This window comes from Carcharhinus amblyrhynchos, chromosome X (genome assembly GCF_965287045.1).
Source record: "Carcharhinus amblyrhynchos chromosome X, sCarAmb.v2.hapA, whole genome shotgun sequence".
NCBI classification, from domain to species: Eukaryota; Metazoa; Chordata; class Chondrichthyes; order Carcharhiniformes; family Carcharhinidae; genus Carcharhinus; species Carcharhinus amblyrhynchos.
In genome coordinates, this window is record NC_137359.1 from 11116811 (window position 1) to 11143089 (window position 26279).

A 26279-nucleotide genomic window follows, 5' to 3' on the forward strand; every position below is an offset into this window, starting at 1 on the left:
TAGCTCAATTGTTCTATAGATTAATCCAAGGTATCACTTTAACAATTTTCCTATGCTTCAGATGGTAAAATTGTGTCCTCATCTGGCAAAAGATGCATACTTAGCTTTGGAAAGAGGACAAAGGTTCATTTACAATGCTGCACTTGACTATTCCTTATTCAGTCTGTGATGAAGTATTTGTTCATCGATCTAAGAAGCTTAAGAGTAACTGTTTCTGGTCTGCAGCTCTTTGTGTATAATAGTGATCTAGTTCAGAAAAGAGAAGGATTTCAAAAGTATGTTTTTTGCAGTTTTCCATCATTTAGTTTCCGTTCAAAAGGTTAACCTACCTGCTTTGTGAATTTGTCTGTAATTTTATTTTAATCATCCCTACACTTGAAGTTCAAAGGCATGTTCAATGATTTAAACATGTCCCTACCTTTTTAAGTCTTTCATATTGATCTACAACAAAAGCTTTCCCAAGTTCAGGAGAGTAAGAATTAATGATTGAGTGAGGAGAATTGGCAATAAAATGGCAATAGAATTGGAATAAAATGCAAACCTCTTTTAGAAGCTGGATTTTCATTTTAGGTCAGATTTTCTTAACTGGAGCTTGAGGTTCAGAAAGATGCATCCTTCCTAATGTGGTGAAGGAGATAAGACAATCCAACAGCAAATTGCTGCCTGCATTATTTTCCACTTCAGACAATAGTTAATGTGGTAAGAGCCTGGCTGTGGGGGCATATCTAGGAGGTGGCATGGGGAAGGAAATGATCATTTGAGAGGGGAATAAGTATTGGCATTTCTGTTACTTCAGTGAATTTACTTGGGGGAAAATTATTATCTTTCCAGTATCTATATTGCAAGGTTACAGGTGCCTTCCTCCAGATCAAAAGGGGGAATGTTGATGGTGGAAGAAATGCTATTGATCAAAGAAAGTAATTGCTGTGTGATTTTTAGTTTTAAATGTGAATTTCCAATGTTCTTCAGTTGAATACTGTCTGAAATTTAGCTGCATCTTGGATTTCTTTTCTGTGACCATTGTGAAACATTTCCTCACTCCATTGCTTTGTCACATAGGTGCAATTTTTCTGTAGGAGTTAAATTAAGCAAATCCTTTTTAACAATTTAAAAACCTAAAATATAACAAAATAATAACCCTAAACTTTATATACAGACGAAAACATACTCAGTTCCCTGATTTGGATTTCAGAAAGGTTATTGCGTAATGAGATTGTAGTCCTTTTGCTGCAGGGTTCAAATAGTTTTTCATAGTGGAAGATACCCTTGGAGATATAATTCCTAGGTTGTGTGACCAGTGCAAGGGAACCTCCAAGTAGACTTCTTGCTCTTATTCTTGTATTCTTTAGATCAACCCAGAATTGTTTTAAAAAAAAACTTCTAGTGCAATATAAATGTCTTGTAAAATTTGGGAGTTTCTGGGCCATTGAGGCTACTAAAATACACCAAAGAAGATATCCTGTCAGGAATGAACAATGAAGAATGTGAAAGAAAAGATGTTCTGAAGATTTTCTTATTTAGTTTTATGCACCCGGAAAGTTAGATTGCATAGACTGTCAGTGGAAATAAAATTGATGGCCTGAGTGATGTTGACAATGAGGAACTCTGTATTTGCAGAGATTCCAATTTGAGCATAAAGGGCTGACAGTAGATCTCCGGTTAAGCACCAGATTTCCTCTCCATCTCCTCTTGGTTTGCTACATCAGGGGAAAACATGTCAACTAAAATATGCTTGCAATTTTGGCCCATAACTTCCTGGCTTGCCAACTTCGAATTTGTGGGGTACCCCAGCTGGGAAATCCGCTTCTGAAGTTTCCAGGTAAGGATTAATGTGGCAACTGTCCAGAAGCGCTAACTTTCCCTGGATAATTGCGCTGTGCTGGGAATCATCTGAAAAGTGGTTCTGCCAGGACTGGGTTAAAAGTTACTCGGAAGGTTGGAAGAAATAAAATCACTTCTAACTTCAGTATAATTATTTTAAATACCTGGACCAATTCCTACATGGACATCCCCAGGGGATTCCTCAATCTCCTGACTCTTCCCCACCCTGGTCTGATCTCTGACCTCCAAATCCCACCTACTTACCTTGGACACTTGCCTTCTGCCTGGCCTGTCAATTTCACTGAGCCCTTTAAACTTACCTGCTTTACAGCAGCCAGTGCAGTAAAAGAAAATGATGGCATGACCACCCTGAATCCACATTGCTGGACTATGCTGGGGCCTGTAAGAACTCTTTCAGTGCAGGCTCAAAGCAGCTCCGGCCATCAGAGGTTGCAGCACAATTGTCAAAAACAGATAAGTGCGCATTGTAATTCTTGTAATTCCTCTTGTAATTCCAGTGGGCCAACACTAGTTGTGAGTCGTGGCTCTTAGTTTGAGATTTGATTTGACTTATATGACTAACACTACATTCTGCACACTCTCCTTATCTATGTATGGTATGGTTTGTCTGTATAGCGTGCAAGAAACAACGCTTTCACTGTACACTAATACGTGTGACAAATCAAATCAAATGATCCTGAGGAAAATGGGGAAATAAGTAATGAAGGTGTCAGAAAATGGTATGCCAGAGAATTGGATTCTGGCCAATATATAGTGCCGAAAAGGAAGACCCAATAGCCTGATAATTACAGAACAGTTAGTACAATGCTTATGATGCAAGAAATTTGGGAATTATCAAAACAAAATGCAAAATATTTAAATGAAGGGAAAATTATTCAAAGCAGCCAGCATGGATTTCAGAATCCATGCACAGGTTGTGCTTGACAAACCTGGTCGACCCCATTGAGAAGGTGACAGTTATGGTGGAGGTAAGAAGTTGCAATGCATTTGATGTATAAATTACACTGAGAAGAAATCCGTGACTATTTGAAATGGCCTGATAGTTTGAAATTCCTGGAAGAAAGTCAGTTGTATCACTATTAGACTATTGACTTGTTTATTGCTAAATTAGTTTGACATTTTAAACTTAAAACCCTGTCTGATATGATACTATGCTGCATTTCAAGACAGAAGTGAGAACTTAAGCTAGCCCAGTGCCTGATTGACACTACCAGACAAAGTTTTTTCTTTTTTTCCCCCCCTCTGAGTGTTTAAAGTAAAGACCCTCAAAGGTATAAGCAGCTGGTATAAGTGCTTGAGAATAATTAGATATATAAGAGCTGAAATAATTTAGGGTACAAAGATTGGACGGGGCTCAAATCATAATGGTGCATCTCCTGACATCATCTTTTCAAGCTTCATGCATGAAAAATAACCACTTGTGTAAGAAGACTGCTAGTGTCCATGGGGCTTTTGTTAAAGAAATGCCTACCCAACCGCTTGGGGTTTTTAAACACTGGCATGACTGCTGCTATAGGAACAGTTTGTAGACGTTTGTTGCATGTTCAGTGTCAAAGTGGTTCATACTGTGAGTTATGTCATTGAATGAAAATGAAATGTTAATTGATTTACATTAGGCCAGAATAGCTCAAGAACTATTTCTCCTCTTCAAATAGTACCATGTGATCTTTTAACATCTGGTCAAAAGGGCAGACGAAGCCTTGGTTTAACATCCTATTGTAAAGGCAGAACCTCTATCAGTATTGCACTGGAATTATCCTATTTAGGCATTCAACATCTGGTGTAATTTCAAGTTATATAAATTCCAGTATTTAAAGAAACACACATTTATTTAGTCTTGCTAGCCAATTTTTTTAAGTTGGAAGAGTATTCAAAACCAGTATTTCATTTTGGATTAATTGTTTCTAAAATATTTCATTTTAAACAAAATCTTCTCATACTTAAGACATTTGAAAGTAGCTGTCCTCTGCAATATTGAGTCCTAATTTGCCAAGTTCAAACCCTCACTCCAGCTGAATTTTTTGTTTCACTTATCTTTTAATCCATTCTTTGTGAATGCCCTTGGAATAAATAGTTGTTATTATCCCTGTGGGGGAACAGTAAACCAAAATAACCAAATTCACCAAACTACCCCCAAATAAGAAATGACCAACGAGATTTTGCTTCTTCCAGAACCAACATAAAATAAACATGAATTAAGAGGCAGTGGGACCTTTCACTTTCCCACTCAATTGATTCGGTCCTTGAGTTGCATTCAGTACCTTTTATTCCTTTTGAGGACTCCGGAGATGGTTGTCTCTGGAAATGGTTGTCATCAGAACTGCGCACTCCTACAGAATTGCCTTAGCTAGATTCACAACAGATTCTTGATTTTCCAGAGTCTCTAAGGTAAAGGCAAATTACTGCAGATGCTGGAATCTGAAACCAAAATCTCAGCAGATCAGGCAGCATCTGTGAGGAGAGAGGAGCTGATGTTTTGAGTCCAGATAAAGGGTCATCTGGACTCAACGTCAGCTCTTTTCTCTCCTTACAGATGCTGCTCGATTTGCTGAGATTTGGTTCCCCAAAGTCTCCTTTTATCCCTCCTCTTTCATAAATCCAGTAAAACAGTTTGGGCTCTGGCAAAATTTTAAGCAGCAGCAGTAAAATCGTCCAATTTGCAATCCCTGCTCTAACCCTATCCCTGTCTTCAGCTTTTTGTCCCATTTTAACTACATTGCACATATACAGTTCCTCATAAATATGTCTCCTTTGTTCTCCCTGCTTTTGCAGCTCTCATTTATTTATCTTTTCCATGTCTGGGCACATGGCTTTTTGTATCTGGAATGCCTTCCTGCTGGTACTGTTTCCAGGTCAAGGGTCATCAGGTCACATGGACCAGTACTACTACTATGTCAAGTAAATTACATTTTACAACAGATTCAAACTCTTAAGTCCTTTTTCAACATGTTTTAAAAACAATTACAGATTCCACAGACACTTTAACGAACTTATAAATGTTCCTTATGGCGCAGCATCTGGGTAGAATATTTAGTACAGTTTATGCTGTATCATTTGTGGGTGAAAGTCATTCTGAAAAAGGCATATGATAGAGACAGGCCCTTTGGCCTAATTCAATCCAAAAGGTTAGGTGGATTAGCTGTGATAACTACACAGGGTTATGGCGGGGGGGTGGATTCTGGGCCTGGGTAAGAAACTCTTTCAGTGAGTCAGTGCAGTCTCAATGGGCCAAATGGGCACCTTCAACACTATAAGGACTCTATGATTCTTAATACCTGAAAATTTATATTTTGGGAAAGGGGAGGAATTAGTGAATGAATATTATTAGTTATGCTGCAAGTATCTGAAATTTCCTGAGTGAAGGTTTTCTAATTTTCTAGTTTCCGGAAGTATTATTGACAAGAGTTCCTAACATTTCGAAGGATGAGAAGTGATTTCGTTGAAACATATAAAATTCTTAAGGATCGTAATAGGATAAATGTTAAGAGGCTGTTTCTCCCACCTGGAGAGTCAAAGCACTGGGCCATAATCATAAAATAAGAGATAAGACTGAGGTGACAAGAATTTTTTTCACTTAATGTTGTGAATTTTTGGAGTGCTCTTTTACAGAAAGGTCTGGATGCTCAGTCTTTGGATGCAATCAGTATAGAGTGTGTTACGAAGGGCACAGGAGATCGTCAATAGTACAAATGCCCTTATTGACTTATCAGAGGCACGCTCAATAGGAAGTGAGCGGGGCAGGTTAAAACCCATTGCTTCAACCCAGACCATTGCTGTGGGTCCCAAGGTATAGACTTGTTTGGTGTAAGCTGCGGGTGTGGCACTTCCTTTGGCCTTGGCAGAATTATTACAGGAGGGCGATATGAGTCATGACTATGAGGATATGTGAAAGTAGAGTTGAAGTAGCACGGAGGAGCGTGCTCAATGGGCCAAATAGTCTGCTGCAGCTTCTGTTTCTTATGCAAATATGCTGTTGGTCACTGTGAGATAGTTGACGTGAAATAGAATTTCATTACACAAAAGTGGATATCTGTTGTGTTCCTTTAAAGGCAAAGGAGTGCAAAGTTGGTTCCTGTCCACTTGTTAGTTGGTGAGGGAATTTTGTTCCAGCTGCACCAGTTTCAGTTCCAAGTCCAAAGCATCCACTTTTACCTAACTGTCTTTTTTTTTTAAAAGACTGATTTGCTGTTTTGGCTTATCATGGTGCGGCACGGTAGCACAGTGGTTAGCACTGCTGCTTCACAGCTCCAGGGACCTGGGTTCGATTCCCAGCTTGGGCCACTGTCTGTGTGGAGTTTGTACATTCTCCTCGTGTCTGTGTGGGTTTCCTCCGGGTGCTCTGGTTTCCTCCCATAGTCCAAAGATGTGTGGGTTAGGTTGATTGGCCATGCTAAAATTGCCCCTTAATGTCCTGAGATGCATGGGTTAGCAGGTAAAATATGTAGAGATGTTGGGGTAGGGCCTGGGTGGGATTGTGGTCAGTGCAGACTCTGCACTGTAGGGTTTCTATGACGTTCTATGATTCTATGCTGACATGTGTATTCAGACCTTTCATCCAAATGCCATCGACCTGAAATAGCAGAGCAGTGGGCCAGGAGACATAAGCAGAGGCCATTTAGCAGGGTCCCCCCTGGGATACATGGCCTCTGCATGCCTCTGGGCCCCAGACTTTGGGCGGCATCAACTCCGTGCCAGAAATTGGCGTGAAGCTGCTTTAAATATTTAAATGAACATTTAAATCCTATTAGCAGGCCCGGAGCTGAAGTTTCCTCGCTCACAAACCCCTCCCCCGCCAGGAGTGATTCACCCACTGGGGTTTACAACAGCTCCCCACTAACTGGGAGCTAGCAGCCTGATGAAGCGCTGGAATGAAGAGAGGCCATGAGGTTCTTTCTCTCTCCCCCACCCCCCAGGAGGTCAGGGCAAGGGTGGGTGCCCCTGGGCATTGAAGCCTGTCAGTGGTAGCCTGGCCCCCAGCACTGCCCAAGTGGGGTGAGGCTGGAGGGGGGGAGGAGGAGGGGAGCTCTGTGGTGTGTCCAGTTGCCACTCTGCATTTGGGATCAATGGAAGAGGGAGGGAGGACAGTGACTATCAAGGGGGAGAAGAGGGGGTGATCTATTCCAGCAGGAATAGACCTCGCCCACAGATTTTTATTCACGCTGGGGCACTCTGCAGTGCTCAGAGTGTGAGAAATTAATTTTGAAAATCCCACTTTAAAAAACCAGCGGGAGTTACTCCAGTTTTTACATGCATTTGGCACTTAACTCTTTTTCTCTCCATTGATGCTGCCTGACCTGCTGAGTGCTTCCCACGTTTTCTGTTTTTATTTCCGAAAGACTTAATGTGCATGTGCTCAACATTGCTGTGAGCAACAAGAGTTTCTCTAGAATTCATTTCACTAACCTTGATAAACTGATTGTGTTGCTTATGCATGCCATGTCGAAGAATTCTGTTTGGGATTGTGTGTTTTATATGAAATTGTGGATAAGTTAAGGAAGGTGTTAGAGTGGAGAGCGTGGTAACTAATGAATATTCAGCCCTAGCATAAAGGTAGAGTCCTGCTTATTAAACAGGCAATTTGTTAGCCCTGATGTCTCCATTTTGTTTGTGCAATGGAAAGACATTGATGTTTTAGATTGGTGGAAAGACAAGGGAAATTATCCTGTAGGTTTTTTGCAAAAATTCCTCTATGTTGTATACGACCAGTAAATGCTAGTGGAATGTTGGCCTTTATTTAAAGGACGCTAGAATTTGAAAGGGAGTGAGTTATGCTTCAGTTGTGCAAAGTCTCGGTCAAATCCCATCTGGATCAACGTAGTGTTAATCTGTAATCAACCTGTGCTAAGTGTTGGGTACCACATCTCAGGAGGGGGATATATTGGCCTTCGAGGGGCTGCAGCATAGAATTACCAGAATGAAAGTGCAGTTTTGAGTGTGAGAATATGAGGACAGGTTGCATAAACTTGGCTTTTATTCCATGGGAACTTGATAGGTTAGATACAGAGAAACTATATCCTCTAGCGAAAGAATTCAGAACAAGAGGCACAATCTTAAAATTGGACCTACTTAATTTAAGAGCAAAAACAGGAAGCGCTTTTCTCCCGAAAGACTGAATGCTGGATCAATTTAAATTTTCAAAAGGTAAGAATGCTCAGTTTTTATTGGGTAAGCTAGGGGTGCAGATCAGCCATGTTCTAACTGAACAGCAAAACAGGCTTGGGTTAAATAGCTGACTCCTTTCCTGATGTTTATGGAACACCTCAAAACAGGTAGTGTGGTGGTTGTCCTGGTTGCTAGGTGGATGCTTCTATTGCTAACATATGGGTGTGTTATTTTTAGCCTTGCCTCTAAACAGCTGGGGAATTTTGATAACAGGATAAAGGTCTGTAACAGAAGTTCATTTTTGTTTGCTGTATTTGAAAAGGGAGGTGACTATTGACAGTGTGCAATAGAATAGCTCTTTTTCAGACGTCATAGAGCAATTTTGCAGAGACACTGATGACATTTCACAATGTTGTGATTATCAGTCATTTATCTGGATATGCAGTCATCTTTGACCAACCCTGATGCTATTCTTTTGTATCATAACTCATTATGTTTGGGGGAGAAACCATGATCATTGAGTTTCCATGCCACAGTACGGTATTGTGTTTTGTAATGGAATGGTAGGTCATTGGTTCCTTCTATTCCACATGTGCCAAATTTATCTCTCTCCTCCCTTCCCATGTTGAAGTCCTGGGTTATGGACGACTTTGTATCATTCAAACTAGAAAACTCCTAACAATTGCTTTGGTGTGATGGCTATTGGAGTTGCCTCATGAACTAATGTGAAATGCATTTCGCCTTTATGCTGCAGCCATATAGTGGACAACAGGAATCACTGAAGAAATAATTGGGCTGTCTGTTCTTGACATTGCCAAAGAATTTGTGGAAAAGACCAGCTGGATGAGAATATAGTTCAATAAGCATATAACAGTACTAGTAATTTGTAATAATGGCATAACTTGTTGTGGTAACACTAATTAGGAAGGTTCAGTTGATGTATGTTAAAGCTGCTTGCAAAAAGTATTTTTAATGTTTTGTTATTTACTGGTAACTGGAAATGCCATTTGGATTTTTATCTTTAGATCAGATTGGTTTGTTGTTGCACAAGCCATTTTTCAACATTTTGGAGCCATGGAAGTTGTGGGGCATGCACAGTTGTGTGTAATTCAGTTGTTGGTAGGCTTGTGTTTGCCGTTCATTCACGGAAGGCATGATGGCACAGTGGTTAGCACTGCTGCCTCTCAGCTCTAGGGGCCTGGGTTTGATTCCCGGCTTGGGTCACTGTCTGTGTGGAGTTTGCATATTCTCCCTGTGACTGCATTTCCTCCCGCAGTCCAAAGATGTGCAGGTTAGGTTGATTGGCCATGCTAACTTGCCCCTTAGTTCACTGGTATGCTTATGTTACAGGGATTAGCAGGGTAAATGTGTGGAGTTACGGGGATAGGGCCTGAGTGGGATTATTGTTGGTGCAGACTTGATGGGCTGAACAGCCTCCTTCTGCACTGTAGGATTCTATGATTTCGATGAAAGACCCAAATTCTAAAGCGCACAGCAGTGAATAACCAAACATTTATGGCTAGAATGATGAGCCCATACAATGCCTTTCCTTCGGAGCAAGGGGATTACAATATCCTTGTTGGCAATGTGACAAATCTTAAGTACAAACATTCAAGACAGGCCAAACAGGAACTAAAGTGCATAGCTATAATGCAAAATTTGGAATATACCCAGAGTCTGTTCCAAAACGTCTACACAATGCAAAGTGTTAGAATATGAAGCTTCTGTGGAGCTGTTCAGAAAGGCATATTCTAGAGCTACCAGGAAAGCATCTGTTTCATCAGAAAAAGTAAATTTGAATGTGCAGTTTTTGGAAATAAAGGAACTTTTTGAATTTAATCCTTTTATATTTTCCCTTGGTAGAATTTTTTTTTTATGCTTGCACCATGTTCCTTCCATTAAAATGTTTCTGCTGGCCAAAGATGCTTTTGCTCTAAACTTGGCAGAAAGCTGTATATATTCAATAACTTGTAGTCTTCATTGCGTCATTTGATTGTCCCTTTTCTGTCCGTGTTCTGTTAACTCTGTTTATTCTGTTGACGTTATTCAGTGTGACAGAATAAACATGATTTTGTTTCATTGGTACTAAGGTTATTTGACCCATTTTTTTTTTGTTCAACCGTCCAGAAAGTTCATAAAGTCTCTCTCATTTGGAAAAATCTGATGAAAAGAGATTCCAGAGCTTATGCCATATATCCATTTCCCTTTGTGTGACGAGTAATTTCCTGAGATCAATTCTAAATTTACATTTTTGCTAGTTTGAATGTAAGTTGCCTTACCTTACTGTTTAACTTGAAGCTTATCTCTTTGCATTTCCTTAACAATCTTGTATAGTTCTTAAGATCAGATGCCTGCTTTCAGACTGCTAAACCCAAGTTTCTGCAGACTTCCCTTATAATTTACCAAAAATAAGATGCAACATAGTGTTTTTATTGTATAAATGTTGAATGTTATAAATATTAGTGCCCTTTGGTTATATGAAAGACTGATGTCTCCTGAATTTGACCATAGTGATTTTTAGAAATGCAATAACTTGTAGAAATTGGTGATTCTGGAAGGTTCTGTTTCCTGACACTGTTACAAAGTTGATGCCCTGTATTCTATCCAAGTGATGTGTTGCCACAGACCTGATTAAACTGGTACAGACCTGATTTTGTTGAGCAGTCTTTATCTGCAGCAGGGATTAAGATTTCATACCAAAATGGTGTAAAGCTTGTGAATTTTGTAAAGTTACAATCGAGGGGGGCTCAAAGTTTTGAAGTTGTTGTACTATGGGATATGTGGGCAGGATTGTCTTGGTGTGCACTTCTCCAAAATTTACTACCTTTTCTGAGATTCATCATTATTCCATTCCAACTTTTGCGCTACTACCTCGATCTTCAGTTGACAATTGAGGTTTTCATCAGGTGCAAGGTTTGCCCCCTGTTGCTCAGCTGTAGGCACAGTAAAAAGTCTGACAACACCAGGTTTAAGTCCAACCGATTTATTTGATAGTAAACTCACAAGCTTTCGGGTTTGACCCTTCGTCAGGTGAATGGAGAGTTCTGGCCTCAGACAGAGCATATAAAGCACAGACAGTTTACAGATTACTGATTAGAATGCGAATCTTTACACCTAACCTGCTGTTCAAGTCCTAAAGTGGCCGACAATGTGAGTGGAAGGAGTACTGATCACAGGTTAAAGAGATGAGTATTGTCTCCAGATAGTACAGTAAGTGATGTTTTGCAAACCCAGGCAAGTCATGGGGGTTACAGATAGTGCGACATGAACCCAAGATCTTGAAAACATACATACATGCAACATGAACCCAAGATCTTTGTCGCATGTATTGGGTTCATGTCGCACTATCTGTAACCCCCGTGACTTGCCTGGGTTTGCAAAACATCACTTACTGTACTGTCTGGAGACAATACTCATCTCTTTAACCTGTGATCAGTGCTCCTTCCACTCACATTGTCGGCCACTTTAGGACTTGAACAGCAAGTTAGGTGTAAAGATTCGCATTCTAATCAGTAATCTGTAAACTGTTTGTGCTTTATATGCTCTGTCTGAGGCCAGAACTCTTCATTCACCTGACGAAGGGTCAAACCCGAAAGCTAGTGAGTTTACTATCAAATAAATCGGTTGGACTTAAACCTGGTGTTGTCAGACTTTTTACTGTGTTTACCCCAGTCCAACGCCGGCATATCCACATCATGACTACTATCGACAGCTCAGCAGTAGAGCAGCTCCACTGCAGCATTATCGAGCATTTTAACTAGTACTGAAGAATGTGGGTACAGTGCATTATACATTGCTTTTGCAATAATGTGTAGAATGGAAAATTATGTCAAAATTATCCTTCCACTGAACTATGTAGATATTCCTTTCAGTGGTGAACTCTTCCTAAGTAATTTCCTGAAGGCACACAATAGCCAAATAATGCTTTTGAGAAGAGACATGTGCCTTTGGAGTCATATATATCTAGCAAGTACAGTGGAAAAACTTGCAAATGTGTCCACTGTTATTCAACCCTGAAAATTTGCATTCACATTTGTACTCTGTAGTGGACATGAAATCTGATGCCAATAAAAACTATGCCACAGTGTTTCATAGTTCAGATTTTCTGTGTTTGTACATAATCCAGTAATCCATAGTCTTATTTTATAATCAAATGTTTGTCCCGCACCCTTTTGGAGGAATTGATTGATATAGTTTTAATTGAATGGCAGTAGTTCTAGGTATGGATGCCTCTTAACTTAAACATATAAGATTGTTAAGGGGCTTAATGGAGTAAATGCTGAAAAAATGTTGCCTCTAGCTGGGTGATCTCTTCCCTTGCTAGTTTTCTGACCACTACTTGATAAGAGTAAATGAAGAGATGTGCTCCTTTAAGAGTACACTTGGATTTTCAGAAAACATTTTCAAACTTTGCATCCAATACTCTATGAAAGTTGAGCAGGTTTTTTTTTCCCTGCCCCTCATCTGTTTGCAAGTGCGAGGTGGTCCACTTTGGTAGGAATAATGGTAGGAAGGACTATTACTTACGTGGAGAAAAACTGCAGCAGGCGTTGGTGCAGAGGGACCTCAGGGTCCTTGTGCATGAGTCGCAAAAACCCAGCTTGCAGGTGCAGCAGGTGGTCAGGAAGGCGAATGGGATGCTGGCCTTCATAGCGAGGGGGATTGAATATAAAAGTAGGGAGGTCTTGCTGCGGCTATATAGGGCATTGGTGAGGCTGCAGCTGGAGTACTGTGTGCAGTTTTGGGTGCCGTACTTACGCAAGGATATTTTGGCCTTGGAAGGACTGCAGAGGAGGTTTACTAGGCTGATGCCGGAGTTGAGGGGGTTGAGCTATGAGGAGAGGCTGAATAAACTAGGCTTGTACTCGTTAGAGTTTAGAAGAATGAGGGGAGATCTCATTGAGACGTATAAGATGATGAATGGGATGGATAGGATAGAGGTGGAGAGACTCTTCCTGCTCAGAAAGGACAGTAGGACTAGGGAGCACAGCCTCAAGATAAAGGGGGGGCGGTTTAGAACGGAGTTGAGGAGGAACTTCTTCACTCAAAGGGTGGTGAATCTCTGGAATTCTCTGCCCGTTGAAGTGGTGGAGGCTGCCTCGCTAAATATTTTTAAGACGCGGGTTGATGGGTTTTTGATAAGAGAGGGGATTAAGAGTTATGGGGAGAGGGCGGGAATGTGGAACTGAGCCACGACAGATCAGCCATGATCTTATTGAATGGCGGGGCAGGCTCGAAGGGCCAGACGGCCTACTCCTCCTATTTCTTATGTTCTTATGTTCTATTGCTAAAACTAGTTTTGAATACAGTAATTCTATTATTCATTCTATGTATCTTTTACATTTTAAGATCAATGCTGATATTTCATGAAAATCCAAATGTATGTGTCCATTGAGAATGCAATGTCTCCTAACTTAAAGTTACATTCTCAAATTATTTGAATAGATGTAGAAAGTATGGCTTATTTTTGAAACCATACTTCAGATGAAAATTGATTGCATCTTGTAAAATGTTGCTTGGTATTGGGCTATGACTCCTTGATTTGTATCTTAATTTTTCTTGGTTCTGATGGGCCACTGATTTGGAGCTACTCAATTTGTAAAGCATGCCCTCACCAACCTCCTCTTCATATATTCTTGAGTAAGATGTCTCATCATCCAGCTAACTTAATACTTGGGATTTATATTCATGAGTGATGCCATAAGTTACAAACTTTAGAACCATTTTGTGTTGGATAAATTCTAAATTCACCCAAGCAGGAGCTAAAACATGATGCAGGAAGGTGGACATAATATGGTGCTTTCATTTACTTCTTGTGGTCCTTTCACCTTTCAGCCCTCTCCCTCCCTCTTTAGCCTTAATGTGTGCTGCCTGTAATTTGTGAATACATTTTTTTGAAGATTGAATCCTAAACGTTCCTGTTAATTTTGCTGGATCGATGGTTACCATGTTCATGTGACATTCTTCTATTGACTGTTTATACACAGGTGTTTGTCTGTAAACGACAATTTGGTTGTCATGTCCATTAAGATAAAAGGCAGAAAAATGTCATGTGAATGAGCAAAGCTCTGCAAAACGAACCATAGTATCAAGTGACTGGACCAGACACTCCAAGGCCATCCATACTGATGCCATCTACTACATTATTAATATCGAAATTGAATGAGATGAGTGTCGGTGGACAGCCTTGCCTCACTCTTTTGAGATGGATAGGGTCAGTGAATGAGTTTTCTACGTAGCTATCAATAGATCTCAGACCTGGTTAATGGATCCCAGATAAAATCCAACATTTAATCTTGTACCCCTAATTAACTTCTTTCAGGACCACAGGAGGCATGGGCCAAAGTCTTGCAGCAATCAAAGCTATATAATTGGCTTTCTTCTAAGCCTTATGATATTGACAATCTGATGTAAAGTGGAACCTAATATGTTGGTGTGATTCCTCTATTTTCATCTCTTCGGGTGTTCTTATGGACAGAAACAACTGTAATCTTGAGAAAAGTGGAATAGGTGCCTCAAATAAGATTCCATTCGACCTCAGAAGAGGTAGTTTCTGGGCAGATGTTGGATCCTGGCACTAAGACCATTCACTTCCTCCTTTCCTTGCCTACAGCAGCTTTTAAGAATTTGGTATAGTTGTGTGAGATATACAAATGCCTAAAGGAGGCAGATTAATGACAAGAGAAAAATATGTTCACAGCCCCAAGCTAAGTTACTATACTCCTGACTGTCCCACGATTTTGGGTAATGATTAGTAATGTTAAAAGATTTATTTAGCAAAATGTTCACATTAACTGGTGTGCTCTGCACTTTGCATCTCTGCAAAATAACTTCTCTATGTAACTTGTAACTTGTGCAATGCTCTAATGTGATTTTTTAATATTGGCTGCAGGATTATTACATTCAAAGATCATGACCTTGTGTTCCCTCATACTGAGGACTACTATACAGTGTGTTCTATTTAAACCTTAAAGCTGTACATTTAGATTTTACATTAAGATATGCACTTTATAATGTTTATTCCACTATGGCTCTTCTACAAAGCTGAAAACGAATTATTGGCCATATTAAAAGAAACACAACAGCATCAATCAAACACTTGGTCACTTGAGCAATGTTGTATAAGCAACAAATAGAAAACTGTTTTCAACTTGACATGTTTCTTCGGAGTTATAAAATTGTACAACATTGTTCTCAATTGTTTTTGAGATCCTCTTGGCTGAAATCTAGCCCTTTTTAATTTCATCTAAAGATTACTGAAGACTTCTCTAAGTAGCCAAACAGGAGAGGACCCCTTATTGGGCATTCACTGAGTTGCACACTCTGCTTTAATGGAAGTTAGTCACAACTAGGACTACTTTGCTGAATATTTTGCTGGGGACAATGCATATACAAAACAACTTGACTCGATGTCAAAGCTTTTGAGAAGGAGCAGCAGTACTTGAAAAGTTATCCAGGCATGATTGTTAATATGGTCAGTCGCATAAACCATGATCTGTCCAATAAGGAAAGGCCTTCACATCGGAGTTCACAAGACTCAAACAAGGTCACCAGAAGGAACTTGAAAAGAATCTGTCTCCCTTTGCCAAACCCAGCAGCTGATTCATTTGTACCCTCAAATATTTCACACTTAATGTAGTTCTCATTGCATTGGAAACATTTATAAGGCGGAGAAGCATATTTCAAAATTCTCCTTTTGCTTTCTGTAGTTCAGCTAACTTTTTCTTGGAGTGCTCTTATCAAGGAGATTATAAAGAAAGTGTCATCTGTGTTACACTAAAGAAATAAAGTCTCTTCACAGCATCTTGTATTTAAAAAAGTTAGATTTGAAAGAAAATAAATTTTAATCTTGTTTGAATCCGGAACAGGCACTAAAATGTAGTTTACTGATAATTGTGACAGCTGCTCTTACTGTATAAACTGTGTCGATTGAAATGTTAGAATTCCAGTGAGAACATATATAAGTGAAATAATTCTGTAAATCTCTTCCTAAACAGATCCCACTGGAGTCATGTTTGACACCCGATTCAAAGCAGTGATGGCCCAGGGAGGATCCAATGACAATATAAAGGAAAAGGTAGCAATATTTTGTATGTTTAGCTTACCATATTTAGTATACAAGCCAATGTCAAGAACGTTCAGTGATTTTAGAATTCTCAGTGCATTATCAGAAAATGGTGGTCGATGAAATTAGATTTTTAATTAGCCTATGATGAGGAAATCTGCCTATCAGGAATTCAGCCCATCGTTGTCAGCAGATTTCCTGATCTTTTTCATTAAAAATAATTCAACAAGGCATTTCATAGCAACTAATTTTTAAACCTTTGTAGCTTTCTTTTGTATGTTATACTGGATTAAGATGTAGTAGCCTGAAGAGCCTTTTACAGATTGTTGCTTTCAACTTGCCGGCTAAGGATAATATGGATCTGAGTCAAACAATTTAGATGAAATATGGTTACATAGCAACAGATGTCTGTTATGTGGTGATTGAATGCAGTAATCATTTCAAAAATTCTCTAGTAGTTTGCATCTGGTTTTCTCAAGAAAACTGACATGGATGAATGCTTGTTCCTTCCCCTGCCAAAGACAGGAACATTTGTATGTCAGTTGGAAATTAATAGCAGTAGGTTTTGTGGAACCTTGCTGTATGCAAACCTAGCAATGTGACCTGATACGGTAGCGTGAAGTCATCTGACTGTGTACTTGATAGGAGTAGCACAATACCCTGTCCTTTTTCCTTTTAACATGCAAAAGAAAAGGTCTAAGTCTTTAATTGCTGTAACTTGGACTGGTATTGCAAGGTTTAAGAAAAGAAAGGGTTTGTGACCAAACAATGTCTGATCACATCCTTAGGATATCCAAAAGTACCTACCAGTGCTAACCATTTCTACTTTGAGCAGGAATTCTTAAGGAAGTTTTCTCAATCATGTATTTCCTTGAGTAATTTGGCAACTGACACCAATTCTGCTCTCTCACCATCGTGCTTCAGCAGCATCACAAAATTGTTATGGCACAGGAGGAAGCCATTTGGCCCATTGTGCCTGCACCAGTACCAGCTTTCCAAAACAAATCATGACATGGTGCCATTCCCTTGCCTTTCCCCTTTCCCCTTACCCCTGAACTTTGTTTCTATTCAAGTAATCTTCTAATACCCTTTTGAATACAGAATCACAAAATTGTTTTAAAAAAATCATCAGCATTCCTCAGGTAGAACAAAACCATATATTAAATGGGCTGAAATGAGCATGGACAATCTGTTGTAACCCTTTGTTTTACTTTCCTTAGAAGTAGATACGACTAGTGAACATCCCTCCTGAGATCTCTCTCTACTGGATTTAAAAGCCTTTCCTTTTTAAAAATTAAAATTATTTTGAATGGATATAAAAGGTGACTTGCTGACTGCTTTAATTCCTCAGAGACTGGGGAATTGATACCATTTTCCTCATATTCCAAAAATGAATTGAAGATGTATTTGTGCATCTTAGAAGGAAGGGAATGGGGAAAGGTAATCCCTTCGCATGGATAGAAAATTGGCTGGCTGGTAGCAAGGAACAGAGTACATATTAATGGGCCTTTCTGATTGGCATGTTTTAATGAGGAGTCTCACAGGGGTCTGTGCGTGGACCTCAACATTTTACAATTTATATCAATTACTTGGATGAGGGACTGAAGGCACGGTAGCTAAATTTACAAGCGACACAAAGATAGATAGTAAAGTATATTGTGAAGAGGATCTAAGGAGGTTGCAGAGGGGTATAGATGGGATGGGTGGGTGGGGGAAAAATCTGACAAATGGAATATAGTGTGGGAAAATGTGAAAATTTTCATTTTGGCAGGAAGCATTAAAAAAAAGCATTATTTAAACAAAGAACAACTGCAGAATTCTGAAGTGCAGAGAGATCTCGTTCTAGTACATGAATCACAAAAGGTTTGTATGTAGTTATGGCAAGTAGTTATGAAGGCTAATGGAATGCTATCCTTATGAGAGGAATTGAACATTAAAGTAAGGATGTAATGCTTCAGTTAGTAAGAAGGCTCACAACACCAGGTTAAAGTCCAACAGGTTTATTTGGTAATGAACGCCACTAGCTTTCGGAATGCTGCTCCTTCATCAGGTAAGTGGGGAGTTCTGATCACAAACGGGGCATATAAAGGCACACATAGTTTACAGAATACTGATTTAGAATGTGAGTCTTTACAGCTAATCAAGTCTTAAAGGTACAGACAATGTGAGTGGAGATAGCATTAAGCACCAGTTAAAGAGATGTGCGTTGTCTCCAGACAGGACAGTGAGATGTTGAAAGCCCAGGCAAGTCAGGGGGATTACAGATAGTGTGATATGAACCCAAGATCCCGGTTGAGGCCGTCCTTGTGTGCGGGACTTGGCTATCAGTTTCTGCTCAGTGACTCTGCTGTCATATGTCATGAAGGCCGCCTCTTTTTTCTGCCTCCCAAAGATACACAAGGCAAACACACCCGGCCGTCCCATCGTATCGGGCAATGGGACCCTGTGCGAGAACCTCTCTGGCTACGTCGAGGGCATCCTGAAACCCATTGCACAAAGAACCCCCAGCTTTTGTTGTGACACTACTGACTTCCTACAGAAACTCAGCGCACGTGGAGCAGTTGAACCAGGGGCACACCTCATCACAATGGATGTCTCAGCACTGTACACCAGCATCCCCCACGACGATGGCATTGCTGCAACTGTCTCAACACCAGTTTCCAGGTGCAATTTTACAACTCATCTGCTTCATCCTGGACCACAATGTCTTCACCTTTGACAACCGGTTCTTCATCCAGACACACGGAACAGCCATGGGGACCAAATTCGCACCTCAGTATGCCATCATCTTCATGCACAGGCTCGAACAAGACTTCTTCATCGCACAGGATCTGCAACTATACTACATACATCAATGACATTTTCTTCCTTTGGACTCATGGCGAACAATCACTGAAACAATTATATGATGACATCGACAAGTTCCATCCCACCATCAGACTCGCTATGGACTATTCTCCAGAATCGGTTGCATTCTTGGACACGCGCATCTCCATTAAGGACGGTCACCTCAGCACCTCACTGTAATGCAAGTCCACAGATAACCTCACGATGCTCCACTTCTCCAGCTTCCACCCGAAGCACGTTTAAAGAAGTTATCCCCTATGGACAAGCCCTCCGTATACACAGGATCTGCTCAGATGAGGAGGATCGCAACAGACACCTCCAGATGAGGAAAGATGCCCTCGTAAGAGCAGGATATGGCGCTTGACTCATCGATTGACAGTGCCGACATGCCACCGCGAAAAACCGCACCAACTGCCCCAGAAGACGAACACAGGACACAGCGGACAGAGTACCCTTCATCCAGTACTTCCCCAGAGCGGAGAAGCTAAGACATCTTCTCCAGAGCCTTCAACATGTCATTGATGAAGACAAACATCTCGCCAAAGCCATCCCCACTTCTTGCCTTCAAACAACAGCACAACCTAAACAGACCATTGTCCGCAGCAGACTACCCAGCCTTCAGGAGAACAGTGACCACGACACCACACAACCCTGCCACAGCAACCGCTGCAAGACATGCCGGATCAACACAGATGCCATCATCTCACGTGAGAAGACCATCCAACAGGTACATGGCACATACTCTTGCAACTCGGCCAACGTTGTCTACCTGATACGCTGCAGGAAAGGATGTCCCGAGACATGGTACATTGGGGAGACCATGCAGATGCTACGACAACAGATGAATGAACACTGATCAACAATCCTGTTGGCGAACACTTCAGCACTCACGGGCATTTGGCCTCTGATCTTTGGTTAAACGTTCTCCAAGGCAGCCTCCACGACATACGACAGCACAGAGTCGCTGAGCAGACACTGATAGCCAAGTTCCGCACACATGAGGACGGCCTCAACTGGGATGTTGGGTTCATGTCACACTACCTGTAACCCCCATGACTTGCCTGGGCTTGCAACATCTCACTTATTGTCCTGTCTGGAGACAATACACATCTCTTTAACCTATGCTTAATGCTATCGCCACTCACATTGTCTGCACCTTTAAGACTTGATTAGCTGTAAAGACTCGCATTCTAATCAGTATTCTGTAATTTGTGTGTGCCTTTACATGCCCTGTTTGTGATCAGAACTCCCCACTCACCTGATGAAGGAGCAGCGCTCCAAAAGCTAGTGGTGTTTACTACCAAATAAACCTGTTGGACTTTAACCTTATTGTTGTGAGACTTCTTACTGTGTTTACCCCAGTCCAACGCTGGCATCTCCACATCATGCTTCGGTTATGCAGAGCATTGAATGCTGTGTGCAGTTTTGATCTCCTTATTTAAGGAAGAATGTACTTGGGAGATGGTTCAGAGGAGGTTAACTAGATTGATATCTGGAATTAACAGGGTGACTTATGAGGAAATAGTGGACAGTCTGGAGTTTAGATAAGTGCGGGGCGACTTGATTGAAGTATACGAGATCCTGAATGATCTTGACAAGATGAGTGTGGCAAGGATGTTTCCCACTGTGGGTGAGCCCAGAACTAGAGGGCACTGTTAAAATTAGAAGTTGCTCTTTTAGGGCAGAAATGAGGAGAAATCTTTTCTCTCACAAGGTTGTAGTGACTTTGGAAGTCTGCCTCAAGGTGGTGGAAGTGGGGTCATTAAATATTTTTAAGGTGGGGGTAGACAGATTCTTATTAGGCAAGGGAATTGGAGGTTATCAGGGATAGATTGGAATGTGAGATTCGGAACACAGATCAGCCATGATCCTATTGAATAACAGGCTCAAGGGGCTGAATAGCCTGCTTCTCCTACGTCGTATGTTAGTAATATAAACCAAATGGTATAATTTTAAAGCTGGTTTGGGAACAGAGACTTCCAAGGTTTCACCTACATAAATCTTTGAAGGTGGCAGGGCAAGTTGATTATGCTGTTTTTTTTTGAAAAAGCACATTTGGGATCCTTGACTTTCTATATAAATGAGCATCAAGTTCAAAAGGTAATTTTCCACAAAGGGGCGCGATAAACTCTGTGTACAACACCTAACTGGATTGATGAATTCAATAATTAAGTATTTGAATTGAACAAATTCAGAGCACACTTTCTTTCATATGTCATACAATCTTCCAAAAAGGCTTGTTTTATTTCTACCCTTTTCTGCTCTCTGACTGCTCATTTCCTACTACTTTTCACTTGCAAAATAATTTTAAAGCTAATTTGTACATTGATCTCAGCAAAGCATGATTGTATTCCTGCACCAATTCACATAATCCCCATCAGCATTTTCTTTTTCAAGTGCTCACGACAGAAAAGATCCTTCATTGTTCAAAGTTTAGTTTCTCACCATGATTCTGAACTTGTAACAGATTAACATACCACATTGAGAATTCTTGATGCACTCACCATGGAACAAAACCACTTCTTTTACACCAGAAAGTGTAATACTCTTTCAGGAACGAAGGACATAAATTGCTGCAAGGAATTCAGAATTCAGTGGTAATTACAATATTTCACATTTTCTCTCCCACCCACATCATCCCGTTATTCGGAGTTCTCGACCACCCAATGATGTTAGGGATCTGCATCAACTCAAGTTTTAGATTTAACGTGACCATTTTGAAGCATACTTTCTCATTAATGATTTTCACTTGTAAATTTGACCAAGAGTTCATCTTTTCCATCTTTAGTACACTGCAAGCTAATTATTAGAAATATTTGCCTGCTTTTGGGTAAAGCAATAGTAGAAGAGTTAAGAGATTGTATTTTCATTATTGTACTTGTGGTCCTAAGCTCAGAATTAGTGGGGGGAAAATTAATCTTGGGCAGCAATGCAAAATTGGATGAAAATGGAGTTTTGTGGAAAAGAACGGCTGAGGTGAATGCCATCCTCAACGTGTTCTGTCAAATACCCTTGTTTCCAGTATCCATATTAGAATAAGGATTTTGCATAAATTTCCAACTACAAATTCTGTTGCCAATCAAACAAAATTGTTGGAACAGTGTAGCTTTTCTCTGTTTTAGGTCTTCTAATTGGACCATGCAATGTGTAATTGTGTTTTAGATCACATTTTCTTACTTGTAATATTTGTACTCTTTTCTCAGATTAGTGCTGTCCGTGCAATAGTTCCTAACAGGAGTAATAATGAGATAATTCTGGTGTTACAACATTATGACAACTGTGTTGACAAAGCAGTGCAAGCTTTTATGGAAGGTAAGACCTTTTGCTTCATTTTATTACATTTGAGACTATATACAATTAAATTCAACTTGATTTCAAACATGCAACAGCAATTTTTAAATAATGGCCGTTGATATTAAGAATAGAGGTTAGGAGCATATAATAGAGGTCAGAGCAACAATGCTCTGTAAAGTCAACAAAGCAAGTTCAAGTCATAAGCAGTATGGTAAGCCTTATTCTTCAAGGAACGCTTTTGCAATGATTCAACCAAGCTGGGCAGATGATGCTATAGTTACTTCTGAGTTGAACTTTTAGCGTGGCTTTGATATTTGTACCTTTATACGTAAAGTGTACCCTATAAAGCAATTCCTTGGACTGCATTTCATGTTTTAATTGCTGGAGTGCTTTTAATGCTTTATTTTTATAATTTTCTTTCTATTCTCTCCTTGTGCTAGAAAATAACATTCTGAAATAAAAACAAAGTCGTGGTTCAAACAAACAAAGACTCAAGTGTGTCAACATGCTACCGATTGCATTTTGAATAGTCATCATTTTATCCATATCTTTGTGATGTTAAATGATTGATGCATCAAATGTAAATAGACTTTGTCCCATAGCATGCTATTCTTAAACGTTGACTACACCCAAGCTGAAGACAATCCCAGGTTCTGTTGAATGTAGCTGCTTATTTGTTTCTCCCCCACTGTACAATTGGGCACTGAAATGCCAAAGTTTATGCTCCTGTTGTTTTAAAAATTGATGTTCCCCATTAGGTTTTCCCAGCAGATACTGGGTTCAGTGAGGTATTAGTCGTTGCAAGAGTTCAGCCAGTCCTCTATACAGTAAAGATTAACTTCTGTTTAATCTTGTGCTCTTCCACCCATCAAAAATGTTTCCTGGTGGACTCCCAGACTGATTTTGTGAAGAGTAATTTATGTATGCTTTGCTTCCTTTTCACTTCTGCAGTCCAATTCTGAAAATAACCCTTGCTAGATTTGAAAAAGATCCAGAAAGAGGCATCAAAATGTTGAATGTGGATCATAGCTATATTTTCAAACTGAAATTTCATATAACGTTGTTAGAAGCTAATCTACTTTATTGCTGTAAAATTGGATACGTTGTTGAATCTTGCACTCATCGGGAATATCATTAAATTTCAAAGAGAGCAACAATCTTTCCTTTAAAGAAAACAGTTTTTTGAAATTAATAGTTCTTAACCTAAAGAAGACCAGCATAGAGACCAGCCCTGTCTGACTCATCGAGGTTCAGACTCGAAGGGTGATTCTCCCCCAAAAAAAACCCAAGTGCCCAATAGTCAGGAAAATGGGAGGTTTTCCCGCTCGTTTTTTGGGCGCACATAATTGAACGAATCTCTGGAACTCTGTGCTCCAAGGAGTACCTCAGGGATTCACACCGGTGAGTTTGGGGGGGGGTGGCGGGGGGGCAGGACCTCTTCCTGCTGGAAAGTGTGGAATCAATGCACTAAGTGGGCCAGATCAGCACATGCACACTGTGCCACCCACGCGCACCCAGCCTCCCAACCTATCCCCCGATTGCTGGCCTACCTGGGCCAGCCCTCCCATGTGTAGCCCCAATTGCCCCCATCCTTCCTCTTCCACTGATCCCATGGCAGAGTGCATTGTACCCCCATTGGCACTGCCAAGTGCCCAAAGATTTGCATCCTGGGCTTGCTGATCACATTGAAATTGTGATTTCAATATGATAATCGACCTTGCGCCAATTTCCAGTACAAGCTGATTACATCAAAAAACATTGCCTGGGAGACTTGCAGTCGGCTGGATGCTAGTCGCAAGTCCCGCTTTAGGCCCCCTCACTGTCTCTCGGCCCCCAAGATTTGCCATCTTAATTAAACTGCATTGCCCTTTTACCCTTTTATCTTGAGTAGTTAAAGGTGCTATGTGTTCTAAATATTGTGCAAATAAGATCTTTTAGACGATCTCTTTGTTTTCCTATCTTTACAGAGTCCTCTTTCAGTCTTGTTAATTCTTGTAGCATTACATCTACTTTCATACACTAGTCATACCCGGCTGTATTGGATTGTTATTGTCAAACTACTGAAATAGGGATTCATCCGATCAGTCCGAATGAGATTTGCATCCAGGTGCCCACAGTGAAAGATCGGTGTCCAACTCGCTTCGTTTTCAGTTTCCCCAACTTTATTTAAAGGATATTATTCCAGCAAATTAATAATTTTGGTTAATGATTAATCTATTTTGCTGAAAAGAAATAACCCCTTGCCTTTGAAGAAAAAGAAACATTACTTTCTTTCCGATGCCCTCTGATTATTGCATTGTTTTAGTTAAATAAAATACTTCGCGTAATCTCTTACGTTTTATAGAAAAGCCAGTTTATGATAAATGTAAATCCTCCTTACATTTTCATTCAGTTACAAATCTTACAGACTGGTCTGTCACAAATGTCTGCCCTCTGTCAAAAGTGGATTGTCAACTCAACTTTAAAATTCCTTTTTGGATCTTTATCAAATTTGATTTATTTATACAATACCAAATGCCCACTGGTTATCACTAATGCAAAACACTTAAAGCATAATGTCCTGAATTTCTGTTGTGCCAGGAAGACATCAACTGAAACACGTTCCTGCTGACACACAACATTTGCAAATCGGACATTGACAAGTCTGTGTGCCTATGTCCACAACATTTTCTATATTTTGAATAATTTTTGCAATCTTTCTCCTTTTTAATTAAATGAAGGTTATGCCACAGAAGTTTTGAAGGAATGGAGTGTAACGGGAAAAAAGAAGGTAAGGACCATAGCACATCAGAACAGAAGGAGACCCTTCAGTCCCTCAAGTCAATTCTGCCATTCATTTAGATCATGACTACTCTGCTCCTCAACCTACTTGTTTCGGAATGCATTCCCTTTGTTCCCACACTTAGTTTCCTACCAACTTCCCAGTCAATTTCCAACCGCCTTTAAGCTTCCAAATTGGAAAACTTGTAAGCAGTGGCTTAAACAATTAGATAGCATGTTAAAGTAAAAGTGTTTACAAAGATCTTTTATCTTCTAGTGGAAGAAAATAACTTTTACTTTCATTGTGTTTAGTCTTATCAAGGGATTACATGGGCCAGTGATGCACGAACACTTCAGGATAGTATTGTTAGGAATGACGATTGCACAAGCCTTTTGCAATTGAAGTCCCATCTTATGCTGAGGACCTCCTCCATTGTGCTGTGACACTACTTAGCTAAATGGGTAGATTCAGAACAGATTTAGCAACTCAAAACTGTCCATCCATGAGATGCTGTTGGTTGGGGCAGCAGCAGAATTGTATTCCATCACAATTTTGTAACCTTGTGGCCCAGCATACCCCTCACTCTACCCATACTAGACCAACCCTAGCTCAACGAAGAGAGTAGGAGAGAATGCTGTAAGCAGCATGAGGCATACCTAACAATGAGGTGCCAATTTGGTGAAGCTATAACAGTAACAACACCATTCGATAGAACCAAGCAATCACACAACCAACGATTCAGAACAAAGTTTTGTGGTCCTGCCGCATCTCACCTCAGTGATGGCAAAGCCCAGCCTGTGAGTGCAAAAGAGGAGGCTGAAACATTTGCAACCATTTTACGAAGTGCTGAGTGTATGATCCATCTATGCCTTCTCCTTGGGTCCCCAGCGTCACGGATGCAAGCCCTCAGCCAGTCCAATACATTCTGTGATATCAAGAAATGACTGAAGGCGCTAGATATTACAAAGTCTATAGGCACTTACTGGCTGCAGTGCTGAAAGCTTGTGCTCCAGAAATCGCCACAAATCCCCCACCGTTAACATCACGGGGGCTCTATTGGTTGAACTGAACTGGTTCAGCCATATTAGTATTGTGGCTCTAAGAGCAGGTCAGAGGCTGGAATTCAGTGGTGAATGACTCGCCCCCTGATTTCCCCAAAAATCTCCCACCATCTACAAGGCACAAGTCAGGAGTACGTTAGAATACTTTCCATTTGGCTGAATGAGTGCAGCTCTAACAACATTCAAGAAGCTCAGCACCATCAAGGTGCTTGATTGACTCCCCATCCACCACCTTTAAACATTCATTCTCTCCATTGCCAGGACTATGTTTCCCCTCAAGTCTCACATCTCCCTAAGTTCCTTCAAG

General features: G+C 40.4%; 1 protein-coding gene across 1 annotated transcript in view; it reads left to right on the forward strand.

Annotated features, from left to right (window-relative positions):
* Positions 1-26279, forward strand: part of LOC145361941 (spermatogenesis-associated serine-rich protein 2-like) — a 111076-nt gene that overhangs the window by 37271 nt on the left and 47526 nt on the right. Inside the window, exons 3-5 of the mRNA XM_080217929.1 lie at positions 15942-16021; positions 22060-22168; positions 24871-24920. Coding sequence (XP_080074055.1) covers positions 15942-16021; positions 22060-22168; positions 24871-24920 — 239 coding nt within the window. The remainder of the gene's footprint in view (positions 1-15941; positions 16022-22059; positions 22169-24870; positions 24921-26279) is intronic.